Genomic DNA, 19,139 nt, shown 5'->3' with positions numbered 1-19,139 from the left:
AGGAAATAGGGCTCAAGAGTGCGCATAAATTTAGGAGGCAGGGATCAACAATCTTGCAAGGGTTTCAATCCTAGTTCAAGGTAGGGAAACAAGGTTATTTTCAGGTTGAAATAAGTTGTATTTGTAAGAGATCTATTGCTAAGTTTTTATCAATAATCAAGCAGAGGGTTTTCCTAGTTGGGTCCCCTAGAAAAATAATGTGCTTTTATTGTGTAATTATGTTTATTTATGTTCCTATTATGTTGAAAAGTTTAGTAGATAAATTCTATGTTTATATGAAAATAAATTATATTTCAAATTGTTGATATTGGCAGTTGCAGAATTTCATGGATTTTCTACAAGCCCTCCCTTTGTTCTCTTTGCATGATCCAATATATGCCCCTTGAGTCATCTTTAGGGCATCTTTTCCCAACTTTGCGTCAAACTTTCATCTAGTCCTTATGCATTTGGTTGTGCCCAATCAATAGTTCTTCCACCTCCATGGTTTGCCAAACTTTTAGCACCCCTTGAATTTTTGGTGCCCATGTTGCTTCACTCTTTAGGATGGGGGTCAAATAGTCCATATCTCAACGATTGAATCACATACTCCTTTCTCTGTATCATGCTGACCTATCCTCTCCGATTTCCAACCATTCTCACGTTGATCGGTTTTGGCAAATGCATTTTTGCACACCCATACAACCACTCTTCCTCCCATCATTAGTAAACCATTTGTGTTACACATTTCATTCTTCTATCCCACATAGAGACCAACCAATGAACCCTCCTCCCCTCATACCCCTTTAACTCTCTCTTTCCCTCGTTAGTGAGCCATTTCATCACCGAAGGCACCCATCTCCATGTCTATAAATTCACCCTCAATATTTTTTTCATTCACTCAGCAAGTGTACAAAGTATTGTTGTAGAAGCAACTCCTCTTGCCATTATTAGATTCATTCAACTCTTTTCCCCAATGACAAGCCTCATTGCCCTTAGTTGGAGCTTCTACATTGAGTCACTTGTGCCTTCTTCGTAAACACTCTATGCTACCTTTTGTGTATCTCGATACCCCTTGTTGTGATGCTTAGTTTCCCTTCTCCTTGCATCCCCTACATCCTCATTATTACAACGACCTTGTACATTACGATATCTATATGTTCTTCTAACACTAGATTACCTTCCATACAATCATGTTTTGACTGTTGCCACTTGTTAGCCATCACTTGTGCTTTGCCGAGGGGAAGTCTTAAGTTTCCGCCTTTCTATTTTGATCTTAATCATCGTGATCCCCTTTTTCATTCCTTTGTAAATTGGTATCTCACCCCTCTTCAATTGATTTCTATAAGGACCTCTCCCCTTGGTAGTCGTGACTTCATTCTTGTTGACTTCAAGTCATCACTTTCAGGAATGTAGTGATATCTTAGTTCTCACCCTTTACTAGCACGACACACCCCGGACGTGCCAAAGAGAGTCGTCATTGTTCCCTATGATTCTTGGTCCTCTTGATGTTTGACGTCAACACACATCATCACATTAAGGTGGGTCATACCTTACAACCATTACAACTCCCAATTTGAATAATGAGCCTCCTTGCTTGGTCATCCTTCCATGCCCAATCAAGCATGTTTACCTATGGTCCTGTCAGGTTTGAGATACATGTTCTCCTCAAGACCCTTTGTTGTCATTGACACCCCTAAGGGCGATGCATATTTCTACTTTAACGTACACCAATTATCATGCTTTTAGGCATCTCAAACACGATCATTTAACATCTTATACCCCTTATTTTCATCATCTTTGTTGATCATGATCATGAACATGGGACATGCCCACCTCAATTCTATATTGTACATATCTCTTTACACATGTGTTTTATAAGTGGCCCCTTCTTGATCCCCTATAGGACGTCCTTCTCTCTTTAGTCTCTCTCTCCATCACAACATCATTCAAGCAATATTCATACAAGTAAACTATTATGTATTTCAATTATATGTTTGCTTTAACTCATTCATCAGGAGCAACTGTTATCACCTAAAAATCACTCAGTGTCACATAAGTGATTGCTGAAATTTTCATTACCATAGTAAGACAAAAGCTACCCATGACAATTAAATCAACCCATTAAAAATGGTAAAAAAACTATAAAAAATGAGTTTTGATCTATTTGCACAAAGTCACAATAAAGATTTTGCATGTTTTGCACAATTGTTCATAGTTGTGTAGATCGGTAAGAATTTTAATCTCACTAACTTTTGACACAATAAATACCATGAAAATTGAAGGTGAAGCTCGAACCATGCCAATTTAGAACCCTTCAATATTAATATTACAATAAATACCATGAAAATTGAAGGTGAAGCTCGAACCATGCCAATTTAGAACCCACGAATATTAATATATGGTCCTTTGATACCCCAAATATACCTTCTTTTATGGGATTTCTGAATGAGATTTGGAGCTAGTTTTAATAAAGCGGTAAGAAAACTATAAATACAACGCCATCGATGAACATTTACTCTTTTGCACCGGGTTGTCAATGTCTTTTGCCCGGCCGACTGAATTTAGATGAAGAAGTTTTCGGGTATCTAAGAATATAGATTTTTAAGAGTTTCTCGATCATGTTCGGTGTTATTCTCAACTGCGGCAGTAGGCCGAAGCGAATGATGCGTAGTTTGGCGCAGTTATTTTCTGGAATTAGCAAAGACTTGTAGAGACAAATATATCTAATTTAAATTTGTGGAATACCTGACATAAATTTGAGCTATTTTAGCGATCTTTGAAAGAAAGAAAGACTAAAAGGTCTGTTTGGCAATTATTTTGATTTATCAATCAAATTCAGCGCTAATCAGCAGGCATCTCAGATAGTTTTTAACCATAATTGGACGAGCAGTCGATATTGGCCTTTATTTTGCTTCGTTTGCTTGAATTTGGTTTGGATAATCCTAATTCTGGTCTTCCCAGGTGGAAATTGTGTCCTAGAGGTTAAATTTTCTTCTGAATCAGGAAACTAGGGTTTTATCTATTTTTTGTTTGAGATAATGTCGAGCAATAAAGATGAAGCAGCACAAGCAGCGGCTGATCGAATCAAGGCTGCTGCACTAAGCGCTGCCAAAGGTCTTAGCCGTGCTCAGGCCGAACGAGCAGCTGCAGCAGCAGCAAGGAATGTGAATGCTTATGGCCAGAAGGAAGAAGGGCCCAGTCGATGGCAGGAGCGAAAAGAAGCGAAGCGGCAGATGTATTTGATGAGTACTGAGAAGGCTGTGAAATTGGGCGTTAGAAAGGACTTGAAACCCACACCTTCATCTAGAGGTGCGTCTCAGCAATGCCAGAAATGTTTTCAGTCTGGGCATTGGACTTACGAATGCAAGAACGAGAGAGTTTACATGTCTCGTCCCTCCCGAACACAACAGCTCAAGAATCCAAAGCTGAAGATGAGAATTTCAGTTCCGTACGAGCTGGACAACCCTGACAATCCTCAAAATGCATTGGGCTTGCAACCTGGTCTGTCTGATCGATCGGACTCTCTGAGGCTCGGCAAGAAGAGCAAAAGCCAGAGAAAGAAGACTAAACGGAAGCGAAGGTCTGATGATAGCAGCGACAGTGGTGTAAGCGAGGCATCCGTATCTACTGAAGAGTCAGACTCTGAGACTGAAACAAGTGGTAGCGATTCCACTTCTTCTGGGACAGCTTCAGAGTCCGATTCTGAAGAAGAGCGGAGGAGAAGAAAGAAACACAATAATAAAAGGCATCGGAGGAATAGCACATCTGAGAGTGATTCCGAATCTGAGTCTGGTTCTAGTTCTGATTCCGATTCAGAATACAGACGCAAAAGAAGAAGAAAGCATGAGAAGTATCGTGGTAGACGATGATGCGGTTAGTTCAGGTGAGAGGGTTATTAGTCTTATGATGATGAAATATTTCAATGTGACTGCTTTTCATGCTAACTTCATCTTTACAGGCAACATCTTGTATGCTCGTTAATATGTTTAGATGCCATTATGTATAATCTGTTAGCCCCACCTTAACAGTCTGGGTTGGATCTTGTAAAGCAAATATACTAGCAGCAAGTTTTCTCAATTAAACCCCACTTTACTTCAATTTACATTATGCTCTAGGTTAATTGATTCTTAGAATGTTTTGGGATATTATATCCTTGCTTTTTCCAGAACCTACTCTACAAGGTAGAACTTTTTAAGAGATTCCTTTTCTATTCATTTTGAGGGTGGCTATCATTAAATAAGCTTGGATTATGGTTTGGGCCGGGGTTCAATTCTTTATTTTCTGTATAGTTTGGCACTTCCAGGATTGAAACTGGTGCTGTGTTCCAGTTTGTAAGTCTGTTCATGACCATTTGGTTCGAGTGCAGTCCCCTGATATCAATAATACATGATAATAGTAACTCTAATTAGATGATGTAAAATTGGAGTAATCCTCAATTTGGACGTCTCTAGGGTTCAGTATCTTTGTTTAGTCTTGCATTATTTGATTGCTTAATTCTCACAGCTTTACATTATTTTGTTAACCTACAGAAACGATCATGATGGAAGACAGAAAGATGATTGTTCTAATTGTCCAATTATTTGTGGCTTGTGATGCAGGAAAGGATTTGAACATTGATCTGATCTAGCTTATCACTGTGTGAAGATCATATAATGGTTATGGTATATTTTTTATAGTGCAATCTTAGTTATAATATTATGAACTGCCATTCAGCAAACTAGGATATTGTCTTGACAGTTTTCTATTCAGAGGATGGGAATTTGGAAAGTGTGTAAATAATGCTCTTTTGTCTGTGTTACAAGAAATTTTGAATATTGCTATTTCAAGCTTCGTGTTGTACAACCGTTGGTTTCTTTATGCCACACGAAAGAATAAAATCCTTCTAAGATTTTAGCTAGTTCTATCCATAGAGTACATGCCTTATTTAATCTACAAAATATGATACATGGTAGACATCACCCCCTTCCCAATATATCTCATATCAATATGTAGGCAAAGTGACAAGATTTGCGATTCTTAGCCCTTATTAGGATCTGAATTGGACACAAAGTGTGGAATTGACAATTCAGATATGATTCTCAAGATTTGGTATCTTTCGTTGAAGGATCAATTTCTGGATATAAGATATGTTTCTTGTCATTGGGATTTGGTTCCAATTCAGGAATTGGGATTTGGTTCCTCCAATGGGAATTGATCAATATTATACCTTTAAACTCAAGTTGTTATGCTCTTAACCTGCAAAAGATACCCAAATATAGAATATGCGAAGAAAGATACCCAGAACATAGAATAGTGAGAGACAACAGCAAATATTTTATTATTCAGAAAGCAATGTTCATTGGCCTCTTCGAGGGGGCAACCTCCAATAGAGCAGAGCTCGATACAAAAATAAGACACGATGCTCCTCGTAGGGAGTCTCTATCCTTTATATATGACTCATACATGCAATACCATGGATCAATACCATGGGTTTTATTAATACCATCTATCTAATACCATGGCCCATTTGCAACTAATTGTGGTCCCGTCATTAATTGCGGGTTAACCACTTACAATTATTAATATGGGCTTTATTGACTCTTTACTATGACTCGATCCCACTACATAAATAAGGGGGTTAGGGTGGGACCCTAACATGCCCTCCCCCTTAAGAATAGCCTTGTCCTCAAGGCTGAAGCTGCGGAAACTGCTGAAGAATAGTGGTTGGTTCCCAAGTTGCATCTTTCGGAGAGGTGTCTTTCCACTTGACGAGAATTTCCCTAATCATGCGGCCACGCAGATGCCTTTCTCGTGTGTCTAGGACCTGTTCAGGTTGGAGCCAGATTGACCCTTCCTCGTCCAATTCAGGTAGACTGGTTTGAATTTTGCAATTGTTCCCAATCACTTTCTTGAGGCATGAGACATGGAAAACTGGATGGATTTTTGCAGTAGGCGGCAAAGCCAGCTTGTAGGCTACTTCTCCAATGCGCTGAAGTACTTGATATGGTCCGTAGAATTTTGGAGATAGTTTCTGACAACCCTTGTCTTTGAGTGATGTTTGCTTATATGGTTGCAGCCTCAAAAAGACCTGATCCCCTTCTTGAAATTGGCGCTCTGAGCGATGCTGGTCTACCTGTTGCTTCATGCGGTTTTGAGCTTGATGAAGATTCTCTCTAAGATGGGCGAGCATGGTTGCGCGGTTTTGTAGGAGTTGATTCACTGCTTATACCTTTGAGCCCCCCTTGATATAAGAAGTAGGGGAAGGAGGGAGTTGACCATATACTGCTTCATAGGGAGTCATTTTGGTGGTGGCACGATAGTTGGTGTTATACCACCATTCAGCCAGAGGTAACCATTGTACCCAAAGATGTTGCTTTGCTGAAGTGAAACACCTAAGGTAGGTTTCCAGACATTTGTTGACGACTTCCGTTTGACCATTCGTTTGTGGATGATAAGAAGTACTGAGTTTTAGTTGGGTGCCTTGTAGCCTGAAGAGTTCCTGCCAAAAATTGCTGGTGAAGATCGGGTTGCGATCGGACACAATAGAAGTGGGCATGCCATGCAATTTGAAGATTTGATCCATGAAAGATTGAGCGACCAAAGTCGGTGTAAATGGGTGGGGTAGGGCGTAGAAATGAGTATACTTTGAAAGTCTGTCCACAACCACCATGATGATTGACTTGTTTCCTGACTTTGGAAGACCTGTAATGAAATCCATAGAAACCTCCGTCCATATTGCTGCCGGGATGGGCAACGGTTGTAATGTGCCTGGTGCTTTGACAGTCTCCCCTTTGTGGCGTTGACAGACATCGCATTCTGCTACAAAAGTGAGGATGTCCTTTTTCATGGCTGTCCAAAAAAATGATCTTCTGGTGCGAGCATACGTCTTCTGAAAGCTTGAATGTCCTGCAATGGGGGATCAGTGCAATTCTGCCAAAATGCGACTTTTGAGGGTGGATGTTGGTGATATTACAACTCTGTCCCTCTAGCGAAGAATCTCATCTTGCCACGAGTAGCCCTTGGTGGAATTTGGATCCGCCTGCAATTGAGAAATGAGTTGGGAGAGCCCGGGATGTGAAAACCATTCCCTGCGAGCTTCTTCAATCCATTCTGGAATGGGAAGGGAAATTGCTAGCATGGTACTTCCCTCCTCAAATTGGCGAGATAATGCATCTGGTACACTATTTTCTTGCCCTTTCTTGTAAATGATCTCATAATCATATCCCAAAATTTTGGCGAGCCATTTATTTTGTTGTGGGGAGGATAGGCGTTGCTCCAAAAAATATTTAAGACTGTGATGGTCTGTGCGGATTTGGAAACGTCGCCCTAATAAGTAAGGTCGCCAGGTCTCTACTGCATGTAAAATGGCCATCATTTCCTTCTCATGGATAGATTGGCCCAGATTCTTCCCACTTAATTGTTGGCTTGTGAAGGCCAAAGGTCACCCTTCCTGCATTAAGACCGCCCCAATACCCGTACCCGAAGCATCACATCCAATGACAAAAGATTTGGTGAAGTCAGGTAGTGCTAAGACTGGAGTGGAACACATGGCATTTTTGAGAGCTGTAAATGCCTGTTGTGCGTCCTCATTCCAGAAGAATGAATTTTTCTTCAGGAGTTGAGTGAGGGGCTTCGCTATGCGACCATAATTGCGGACAAATTTGCAATAATAGCCTGTGAGACCCAAAAATCCTCTCAGGCTCTTCAAGGTTTTAGGTTGAGGCCAATCCTGCATTGCCTGGATCTTTTTGGGGTCCACCTTGACACCTTAATGCCCCACAATGTGGCCCAAATACTCAACTTCTTCCATGCCAAACGAACACTTGGACATCTTGACAAATAATTTATGCTTGCGGAGCAGTTGCAAGAGTAGATCTACATGTTGAAGATGTGCGGCCCAAGTGCAACTATAGATGAGGATGTCATGGAAGAAGACAAGGACAAATTTCCGGAGGTATGGTTTGAGAAGGTGGTTCATAAGGCTCTGAAAAGTAGATGGGGCATTACAAAGACTGAATGGCATGACCAGGAACTCATAATGGCCTTCATGAGTTCGGAAAGCAGTCTTTGGAATGTCGACTTCCTTCATGCGAATTTGGTGGTAGCCTGAGCGAAGATCCAGCTTAGTGAAGAATTGAGCCCCATTGAGTTCATCCAGCAAATCGTCAACCACCGGGATGGGAAATTTATCTTTGACTGTCAACTTATTGAGGGCCCTGAAGTCTGGACACATGCGCCACTCCCCATCTTTCTTGAGCACCATGACCACCGGTGATGAATAAGGACTAATGCTGGGACGAATGACACCTGCTTCCAAAAGTTCCTTGATTATTTTTTCTATTTCATTCTTTTGGGTGAACGGATATCTATATGGGCGCACATTTGGGGATTGGGTCCTTGGAACCAAGGTGATGCTATGATCATGTTCCCCTCTCGAGGGTGGAAGCTCATGAGGCTTGTCAAAGACCGGGAAATGGTTATTTAAAATCTGTTGCATCTCAGGATGAATCGACAGAGACTTGGTTTCAACTGCCTGGATGGCATTAAATTGAGCTATAACTCCATGATGGCCCTTTTTTAGCAATTTTTTCATCCTATGCGAGCTGATGATAGAGGGAGCTCTTGCCTGGAGTCCACGGAGGGTATGTGTGGAGTTGTTCTGCTTAAAAATCATATATAACTCCTGGAAATCCATTGTGATTGGCCCAAGAGTGTGAAGCCATTCAGCACCGAGGACAATGTCGTACCCTCCCATGTGTATGGCAAACATGTGGGTCTTCAACTGATAATCCCCCATTTGAAGTTTGACATTTTCATAGCGGCCTTCACATTTCATTGTGCCCCCATCCGCAATTTGGACTTGGAAGTTAGAAACGGCTTGTATAAAACAATGCACTGCTTCTGCGACTTTTTGATGGATGAAATTATGTATACTTCCACTATCAATCAAGACTACTACTGGGCGATGTTTAATAAAACCTCTGATTTTGAGAGCTTGAGGTGAAGAAATCCCTGCCAAAGCATGCAACGATATAACTGGTTCGTCAGGGACATTGTCCTTTTGGTTGTCCTCTTCTACCGCCTCATGTTCCTCCAGCGGTGGATCTTCCTCCGATGAGCTGTAATCAGTGGCATCAATTTGAAAAATTTGGGCTCCTTGCATTTATGACCTGGGGAGTATTTTTCATCACAGTAGTAACATAATCCTTGCTTTCTTCTTTTGGCCATTTTTGCAGGTGACACCTTTTGAACCTTAAGTGTTTGAGTCGTGTTGTGAGCCTGTGGGGGGCGACCCTTAGCGGTGAAATTTGGGCGACTGTACTGGGCTGCTAACGCACGTTCCACGTTACGAGCTACCTTACAAGCCTCCGTCCATGTGGGAGGGTGGTGCAGTAAGACGTGGGATTTTATGGCTTCTTTAAGACCGCTGATAAAACATTCCGTGTAGAACACATCTGAGAGACCCCTAGTGCGGAAGGCTAAGGCTTCAAAGGCTGTAATATATTCATCCACTGTGCCAGTCTGTCGGAGCTTAGTAAGACGACCCAAAAAAGAAGATTCCTGGTCAAAGCGTTCTGTAAGAGCTTTTTTGAAGGAGGTCCAAGTCATAAAAGGTCCATTGCAACGTTGATGCCATTCCCACCATTGCCACCTTTCATTGTCCAAGTACATGCTCCCCACCATAAGCTGAGTCTCATTATCTAAGATGTTATTCAGATTGAAATACTGCTCCATTTGTGCTATCCATGCTGCCGGGTGAGAACCATCAAATTTATGCATATCCAACTTGGGAGGTCGCGGACGGGATTGTTGGTGGGGGCCCTCGAGGTGAAGAGAATGGCTAGACTCACCCTCACTGTGTCCATTGCTAATATACGCCTCCTCATGGGCTTCCTCCTTGCCCTTTGGGATTATGCTCGGGATTATGCTAGTTAGTCGGTCAAGTTGAATTTGGAGGGATTGCAAGGATTCTTCAAGTTTGTCCATCCTCTCATTGGCCATAGCTTGAGCTCTAGTTTCTACCATGCACCGACCTGATGTTCTTGAAAATTGGGACTGCCCAAATTTTTTTTTTTTCACTAAGAATTGAATGGTACTCCTTCCTTAGGAATACTGCAGTAGCCGAATCCTCAAAATGTCAATGCTACCAAAAGTCCTGCGAAAATCATGCCCCGGTATAGGAACCCCAGACAACTACTCAGATCAGGTGGATCTGAGAGATCTAAATGGCGGATCGGATAGCTCTGAGCGGCGGAACAGATTGCTGCTGCGGATCTGATGGATCTAATAGATCGAAATGGCTGGTCTGCTAACTCGGAACTGTAGGACTGATGTTTGCTGCTGCTGCACCCCTTTGCGCGAGCGGATCTGGCAGAGATGATTCGTGATCCCCAGATAGAAAAGGGAACTATGGTCTCGAGGAGTGTCAGGTGTTACAGATTGCAATATACATAAGGGTTTGACAGTAGTACTCGGCCCAATGTTTCAGGGCTCTAACTAAGGAGGATCAACCGTACCCTTAGCCGTACAACCCGACTACCCTATCGTACGGGCGAGTAATCTCTCTGATTGCTGTTCTCGGTGTACTGTAGCAGCAAGACGGCTGACGGTTTATCTATGGCGAGGTTGCAGAGGAGCTAAGGGGCTTCCGATATATCCAGAAGGTACTTGGAAGACAGTCCGTACGCGGTTCTGTCTAATGCGCTACTACTCGAACGGGTACCCACAGGGGTTATAAGGGAGTCCAACAAGCGTGACCACCTCTTGTATTTCCTGTGTGCATGCCTTCTCAAATCGGCAGGTTTCTACGCTGAACGACAAATCCCGTGGTTTAAAGACGCCGGAACACGTCTCTAGCAAAATTTTTTTTTGCTAAGAAATGGAGATCCCACCGGCCCTGGAAAGTGCTCTGATACCACTTGTTATGCTCTTAACCTGCAAAAGATACCCAAATACAGAATATGCGAAGAAAGATACCCAGAACATAGAATAGTGAGAGACAACAACAAATATTTTATTATTCAGAAAGCAATGTTCACTGGCCTCTTCGAGGGGGCAACCTCTAATAGAGCAAAGCTCGATACAAAAATAAGACACGATGCTCCTTGCAGGGAGTCTCTATCCTTTATATATGACTCATACATGCAATACCATGGGTTTTATTAATACTATCTATCTAATACCATGGCCCATTTGCAACTAACTGTGGTCCCGTCATTAATTGCGGGTTAACCACTTACAATTATTAATATGGGCTTTATTGACTCTTTACTATGACTCGATCCCACTACATAAATAAGGGGGTTAGGGTGGGACTCTAACACAAGTTTAAAAAAGACCATGGAAGCCAATGTCACTTACAACTAGAGTGGACAACAAGAGACATTTCAGCAAAAAATGGGCTGGAACAACACTTGTCTTCTTGAGCTTGTTTGCACCAAAGCTATGGTACCATGTTCAAATTCTGATGTTCGATGTTGTAACAAGTAACTTCTTTATGTTGCAATATTAGATAAACAATTGTAGATAGAACATAAATCAAATGCACAATAGAAGACGACCAAGAATGCAATGAGACATACAGAATTTAGGTCGAATGACCAAGGAAAAACCCAACCAAATTCTTCTTCTATTAGAAATAAATTGTTCAGTAGAGATACAAAGTACAATGAGAGATCAAGAGATTGAGCAAGTTCACCCAAATATATGAACAAGCTGTAGTATGAAGATAAGTGGTAGCAGCAACAAATGCACACATTGAATCAACCTTCCCTTAAATTGAATCAACACCGAAACACTGAATCAACCTTGGCTCACTAAGTTTTGCTCTTACTCTCCAAGTCTCTCTCTCACAATCTTCAACTGTCTCCAACTCTTTTTCAAGTTTGAATTCTTCTTTCACAATGCACAAGTAGTGAGGGGAGAAAGAATGAGCAAAGAGAGAGAGTACAAATTACAAATCTGATAATTTATGACAGCAGCAGAAAAGCCTTAGCCAGAAAAGTCAACTCTGGTCAAACATGGCAGAATTCTTCCTCTAAACAGCTCGGTCAAACCCAGTCAACTTCGGCCTTCAACAGCAAACCCAAATAGTCCAAAACAGTTTGAAAAATGCAGTCAAAGATTGGTCAACTGAAGTCAAATTGCAGCCAACAACTAGGGCAGTCAACGCTGGTCAAACCAGAGGTCAGATCACCTCGGTTTTAGTGCCCAGATTTGTGGCCAGCCAAGGAGAAGCTGCCTCACCCAATCCACAGTCAAAACAGGTCAATGCAAGTGGTCAACGCAGCCAAACAGTCTCCTTGCAGCTCGGTCAACGTTGGTCAACGCAGTCAACTCCTTCCTTCGCATGTGTGAGAGATGGCTGCCCTAATCTGCGTACCCAATCAAGTGAGGAGAGAGAGATGAGTGAAGATGAGATGATGAAATAATGACTTGAGGTCTCCTCCTTTTATATGCAATGTTGAGGATGAATTGGGGGTAAAAATCCTTGTTTTGCTTGCTGGCCGACCTTGACAATTTGTCAATAATATAAATAAATTCATATCTTCATTTTTACATGTCGGAATCAAATGATCTTTAGATCAATCCTAAACCTCTCGGAGAGAGGAATCCAAGAAAAATATCAGCTTCCATAAATAAGATGATCATGTGGAGTTTGGCCCTAGTTGCCAATTTTAACACTCCTTTTCAACTAGGGAGAACTCCATCTGCTAATCCATTTGTCAGTCGGTACTATCTTTGCCATCAATGCACTGCTCTGCTCTGTTGAACTATGAAGAAGGAGTGTCTCATACCACTCTTATTGACTCAAAGTCAATTCCAATTGATCCCAGATCAATATCGGTCATCCTAGCATAGGGAGTATGGTAGTACATGATGCATCCATCGATGGTACTATGGTCCCTATTCTCATTTCCCTACTCATTGGCCAAATGAGAGGTACTTCCCATGAGTCCCAAACTGCATGGGTAGGATGTCTCAGTAGGAGAAGGATGAAACACTCATCCTGCCTACATGTCGCCACGTGGTATCACAGGGGAAGGCTGAACCACTCACCTTGTACACAACAAACCACTAGGGGAAGGCTGAACCACTCACCCTATGGTTGCTCATCACTCCAAGAAGTACCCCAAGCCCCTCGGAGCTCCTAGAGCTCAATGTCCATATCATATAGGACCCTCATAAGAGGGTCTCTCCATAACTCCTAGTCATTCTCGGAAAGTCAAGAATTTGACCTTTCACAAGGGCTTTGTCAGAATGTCGGCGACCTGCTCATCAGTCCCAATGTGATGGAGCCTTATTGGTCTTCGTTGTCCCATATTCCAGATAAAGTGGTACCTGATAACTATGTGCTTGGAGCGATCATGAAATACGAGATTCTTTGATAATCAGATCCCACTCTGGTTGTCGCAGAGGATCACGGTGGTATCTAGAACATGTCCAAACAGCTCATTGAAGAGCTTCCTCAACCGGACAACTTCACAAGAAGTCATACTCGCAGCTATGTATTCTACCTCAACGGTGCTCAAGGCAACTGGCTTTTGTTTCCTACTCATATAGGATATCGAAGCAGAACCTGAAGAAAAGTAGCACCTAGAAGTGCTCTTGCGATCCACCACACTGCCAACCCAATCAACATCAAATTTACCATGCAGCCTCACATCTCCGGCAGTGTATCTCAGTCCATGAGTGATTGTGCCCCAAAGATATCTCAGAAGATTCTTGGCACCAATCCAATGTATGCGATGAGGCTTGTTGTCGCACAGATTGTCACGACAACGCTCAGACCGGGGGCTGTCACCCTGATCCTTGATCTCTCTGTTTAACCCTGTCTCCCACGGCTAAGGGGGGGTAGACCCTATGGGATAATGGATGACCAACTGGGGGAAACAAGGGGAAACAAGCACTTAATTGATTAACATCAAGCTATTACTAATGGCTGAAAATAAAATTATGCAGAAAATAAAACAGCTCACAGCACTTCATGAGAGTAACACCAGCAAGATTTCAACCCCAAAGTCTTTCTTTATTTGCACCAGAAAAAGTTTATAAGAGAGCTCTCTTCAGCACAAGACTCACAGATCGAATGATCTCAAATGACCCCTAGCACCCTATTTAAATGAAAAATTCCCAATGGCTAGTTCGAGTGATCCATGTCAAAATGATCTCGACTGTCGATGAGGATCAAGATATCTTTTAATCTCATCCGTCGAATTTTTAAATATATTAAAAAATTGAAATTCAACATTTATTTACTCAAAAATTTGACTTATTATTATTTTATTATTCAAATTTTTATTTATTTTTTAATATATTTTTTAAATTCTATTTTATTTTATTTTTTAAATTCTATTTTATTTTATTTTTATTTTTTAGTTTTTTAATTCTTTTTAGTTTTATTATTATTTATATCTTTTATTTTTTATTGTTTTTTATTTTTTTATTTTTTTAAATGGATCCTCGAACTTAGCCTTTGGAAAAATCACCTAGGACCTAGGACTTAGGACTTATGAGGGGATTAAAACATTTCCTAACCCTCAAGACACTTTACATCATGACTTTTACAATTTTACATCTCAAGGGGGGAAAACCCATTTGACATAGACCCTCATAGACCACCCAGTCTTGCAACACAGACATAATCTAGCAGATCAACGCACTAGGATTCCCCCAAGATTCTAATGACAAAATTCATTCCGACTTTGGGGTTAGGCTGAAGGAAAACTCTGCCGATCATGGATCGGTGAGACAAAAAAACTTCCGGAATGTAGATTATCACTAGAAAATTAGGTCCACCTAGGCAATTTTACATACATGACTCAGCTCTGCTAAGATTATTTACAATTCACACATGCAGACTGGGTTTACAACATAATATGATCAAGTCGACGATGACTGTCAAATGGCACGGACACGTCAATCAAGCGCTATCCCTTTTGCGAAGAAAAGGCGGTGTACTTGCTATGGGAAGTTGACACGTAGTGGTCAACATCTTTTTTTGGCGCTGTTGCCGGGGATAGAGTTTTTTCTATCCTTGGTCCTTTCATTTCGAGCTTTTTCGTGTTTCACTTCCTATCCAGGTGGCGACTCCACCTCATATATTATCTACAAGAGTGTATACTAGAAGACATCCAAGCAATCTGTGCAATCCTGCTCCTGATCCTGAAAGGGCCCTCAGGGTACGATTACACAAACTCTCTTCTCGTACGCTTCTTGTTAATCTCGGACAAGAAGCCCTCTCTGATATCCATTTCCTTTTTACTAGTCAAGTTGGGCACAACATCATGGATATATACGCCCCTTGCGATTTTTCTAACATTCCAAGGTATCCCAATGATCTTCCATCACTTGGGATAGATAAATTGCCTAACTTTCAGGGAGATAATGCGATTAGTGCTAATTCACATTTGAGAGATTTTAGTATATGGATGGCTAAGTACGCAAGGTCTGTTGATTTCGATCATGAGGATGTTAGAATGACTATTTTCATCTTAACTTTAGGGGGCGATGCCTATGATTGGTTTGCCAAAAAGCCTCAGAATTCATTTAATTCCTTACAATCGATCATTGATGCCTTTAAGGAAAAGTATGGAGATAAGAGAGAAGGAAGACACCTCATAAAAGCTATTAGCATAATAAAAAAGAGAGAGAATGAAACTGTTGAAGAATTTAAGAAAAGGTTTAATGGTATTGTTAGAGAATTACCGCAAGACTATAAACCTACAGACAAATCTCTCCGAGATTTTTACATTGATGCCTTTAGTCCTGAGCCATCTTATGAATTAAGGCGTGCTAGGCTTAAAGATTATAGAGATTGCCAAGCCTTAGCTATAGAGCTTGAAAAGGACAAGGCAGCATCTGGAAAGTCTGAGATCCCAGGTTTCGATAGGGCTGCTACGAAACTAAAAGAACCTAAAGGAAAAGCAGTTCAAGAACCTGAAAGCGAGCTTGTTCAGAAATTGCTCCAAAAGATCGAAAGCATGGAAATGAATCATAATAAGGAGATAGCTACTTTGCAGAATAGGTTGATCCAAACAGAAAGAGCTTGCAAAAATGCTTGCGGCTGGAATTATCGCTCAAACAAGGCATTCGACATGGTGTTCAAATTTGGTGATTGTTAGGAAAAAGAACGGTACGATAAGGCTTTGTGTCAATTTTCGAAATCTTAATCTAGCATGCAAGAAAGATAATTACCCTTTGCCAAACATGGAGACTTTATTGCAAAGAGTAACCGGTTCTACAATGATGTCGTTGCTAGATGGTTTTTCTGGGTACAATCAGGTATGGGTTAAAAAGGAAGATCATCATAAAACCACAATCACCACACCATGGGGTACTTTTGAGTACATTAGAATGCCGTTTGGATTAACCAGCGCTGGGGCTACATTTCAAAGGGCTATGGATTATGCCTTCAAGGGGTTAATCAGGAAATTTATTGAGATTTACCAAGATGATCTTACTGTATTTTCTAAAGATGGTATCAGTGATATAAATCATCTTAGGCAGGTTTTCGATAGATGTAGAGAATACGGGATTTCTTTGAATCCAGCTAAGTCTGTTTTTGGAGTGACCAAAGGGAAATTACTTGGCCATATCATTTCTAAGGATGGAATCAAGATTGATCCTGAAAGAATTGAAGCAATCCAAAAGATTCCTCTTCCTCATAATCTTAAATCCCTTCAGTCTTTCCTTGGAAAGACAATTTTTCTTAGAAGGTTTATTCCAAATTACACATAAATAGCTAAGCCTATTCAAAGTCTTCTGAAAAAAGATGCAAAATTTGTTTGGCAAGCAGACGACAAAAGGGCTTTTCAAGAAATCAAATGCGCTATTGCAAGAGCTCCTGTCTTAGTTAGTCCTGATTATTCCAAGGATTTCATGATTTTTCTTTCGCTTCCGAAGATACCATCCCTGGTGTCCTGTTACAAAATAATAAAGATGGTCACGAGCAACCTATTGCTTTCATGAGTAGAGCGCTTCAAAATTCCGAATTAAAATACAATACGATGGAAAAGCAAGCTTATGCCCTGGTCAAGTTTCTTAAGCACTTCAAAACTTATGTGGGTTATTCTAAAATCATTGCTTCCGTCCCACATTCTGCTGTTAAAGATATATTAACTCAAACAGATTGCTTAGGGACTCGCGCTAGGTGGCTTACTAAAATACGAGAATATGATTTAGAGATCAGACCCACCAAGCTAGTCAAAGGCCAAGGTTTGGCTCAAATGTTGACTGAAAGTAACGAAAAGACTCTTGGTTTATTTTGTCTTAGCGATCTATTTTCGCCGGAGTTGCAAAGATTAGGAGAGCATGAGTGGTACAAGGACATTGTTTATTACTTGATGAATCTTACATGTCCTAACCATTTCGCTGCTCATAAGAGAAGGGCTCTTAGACTAAAAGCCACTAAGTATTGCCTTATGAAGGATGGCCTTGGGTGGAGAAATCTTGAGGGCATAGTACTTAGGTGTGTCGATGAAATTGAAGCCAAGAAATTAATCTGTGAGTTTCATTCAGGATTTTTTGGTGGTCATTATGCTGCTAGAACTACCGCCCACAAAATTCTGAGAGCTGGTTATTATTGGCATTCAATTTTTTCTGATGTGCATAAGTTTGTTAGGACTTGTCAAGCTTGTCAACTATTCACTGGAAAACAGAAGCTTGTTGCCCTGCCCCTGCAACCTGTCATTGTAGAGGCACCTTTTCAGCGTTGGGGTCTAGACTTCATCGGAAAGTTCCATGAAAATTCTAGTAATGGCTATTCATGGATTTTGACTGCTACGGATTATTTCACTAAATAGGTTGAAGCCATTCTTGTTAAGAATGCCATTGAAAAGGTTATTATGGATTTCATTGAAAATAATATCATTACTAGATTTGGTGTCCCTGCTAAGATCACTATTGACAATGCCAAAGCTTTTAGTTCCTCAAAGTTTTCATCTTTTTGTTTCAAGTATGGCATTGTCTTATCTCATTCGTCAAATTATTATCCTCAGGGTAATGGTCTGGCCGAATCAAGTAACAAGAATCTCATAACCATTATCAAGAAGATAGTAGCAGATAATAAAAGATCATGGGATAGCAAAATCAAGTATGCTATATGGGAAGATAGAATCACTAAGAAAGCTACTAGTAAATCTCCCTTTGAATTAGTTTATGGCCTGGATGTAACCTTACCTAAAATTGTTAGCTTATCAGCTCCTTCAAAAATTTTCTACTAATAAAGATGTTGTTCAAAATAGAATAGATCAGATTGTGGAGTTAGATGAAGCCCATAGGACAGCTTTTGATGCTATGTAAAAATCAATCTAACATTAAGAAAAGCTTTGATAAATTCTCTCGATCTAGATCTTTGCAGGTGGGAGATATGGTACTTCTTTGGGATCGCAAGAATGAAAAACCAGGAAAACATAAGAAGTTCGATAGTTTGTGGCTGGGACCATACATCATTCGAGATATAGCTGGACCAAACTCATTCCACTTAAGAAGATTGGATGGCGAACCACTTGATCTACCTGCGAATGGCCAAATGCTCAAGCTGTTCTTCAAAGATGATATCTGATGCCATAGGGCATCCTTTGTATTGTATTTCTAACCCTACTCCTTGTTATTTCAACATTTTATTTATGTTTTAGGATTAGATTTACTTTCCTTGTTAATAAATGAAGAGTTTATATCTTTCATGTGCTTAAATGTTATATGATGATTTTTGAATGGACGCTACTTATTTCTGTTGTGTGTTGCGTGGATGCAGATTCTGGATTCTCACATTCCTGCAATGCAACGTGTCCCCAAGTAGAGCCAGATGTTGACCACTACGTGTCAACTTCCCATAGCAAGTACACCCCCTTTTCTTCGCAAAAGGGATAACGCTTGATTGACGTGTCTGTGCCATTCGACAGTCATCGTCGACTTGATCATATTATGTTGTAAACCCAGTCTGCATGTGTGAATTGTAAATAATCTTAGCAGAGCTGAGTCATGTATGTAAACTTGCCTAGGTGGACCTAATTTTCTAGTGATAATCTACGTTCCAGAAGGTTTTTTGTCTCACCGATCCATGATCGACAGAGTTTTCCTTCAGCGTAACCCTAAAGCTGGAATGAATTTTGTCATTAGAATCTTAGGGGAATCCTAGTGCGTTGATCTGCTAGATTATGTCTGTGTCGCAAGACTGG

At 40.8% G+C, this 19,139-nt stretch overlaps 1 protein-coding gene across 2 annotated transcripts in view; it reads left to right on the top strand.

Annotated features, from left to right (window-relative positions):
• The first annotated feature begins 2,469 nt into the window (after nt 1-2,469).
• LOC149259679 (uncharacterized) overlaps nt 2,470-19,139 on the top strand; it is a 79,756-nt gene continuing 63,086 nt past the window's right edge. The window contains exons 1-2 of one of the 2 annotated variants that reach the window (XR_016257782.1): nt 2,472-3,862; nt 4,578-4,640. Coding sequence is in view for 1 of the 2 variants with exons in the window: in XM_089418925.1 (XP_089275051.1) it covers nt 3,018-3,848 (831 nt within the window). In the remaining variant the exon portion in view is untranslated. Of the gene's footprint in view, nt 3,863-4,577; nt 4,641-19,139 lie in introns of both variants that reach the window. The other variant, XM_089418925.1, reaches the window with a different exon arrangement.

This window comes from Pinus tabuliformis, chromosome 6 (assembly GCF_031772625.1).
Source record: "Pinus tabuliformis cultivar Carrire ecotype Pingquan chromosome 6, CPIR1, whole genome shotgun sequence".
Classification (NCBI taxonomy): Eukaryota; Viridiplantae; Streptophyta; class Pinopsida; order Pinales; family Pinaceae; genus Pinus; species Pinus tabuliformis.
The sequence above is the reverse complement of the archived record's forward strand: the minus strand, read 5'-3'. Positions and strand labels throughout refer to the sequence as shown.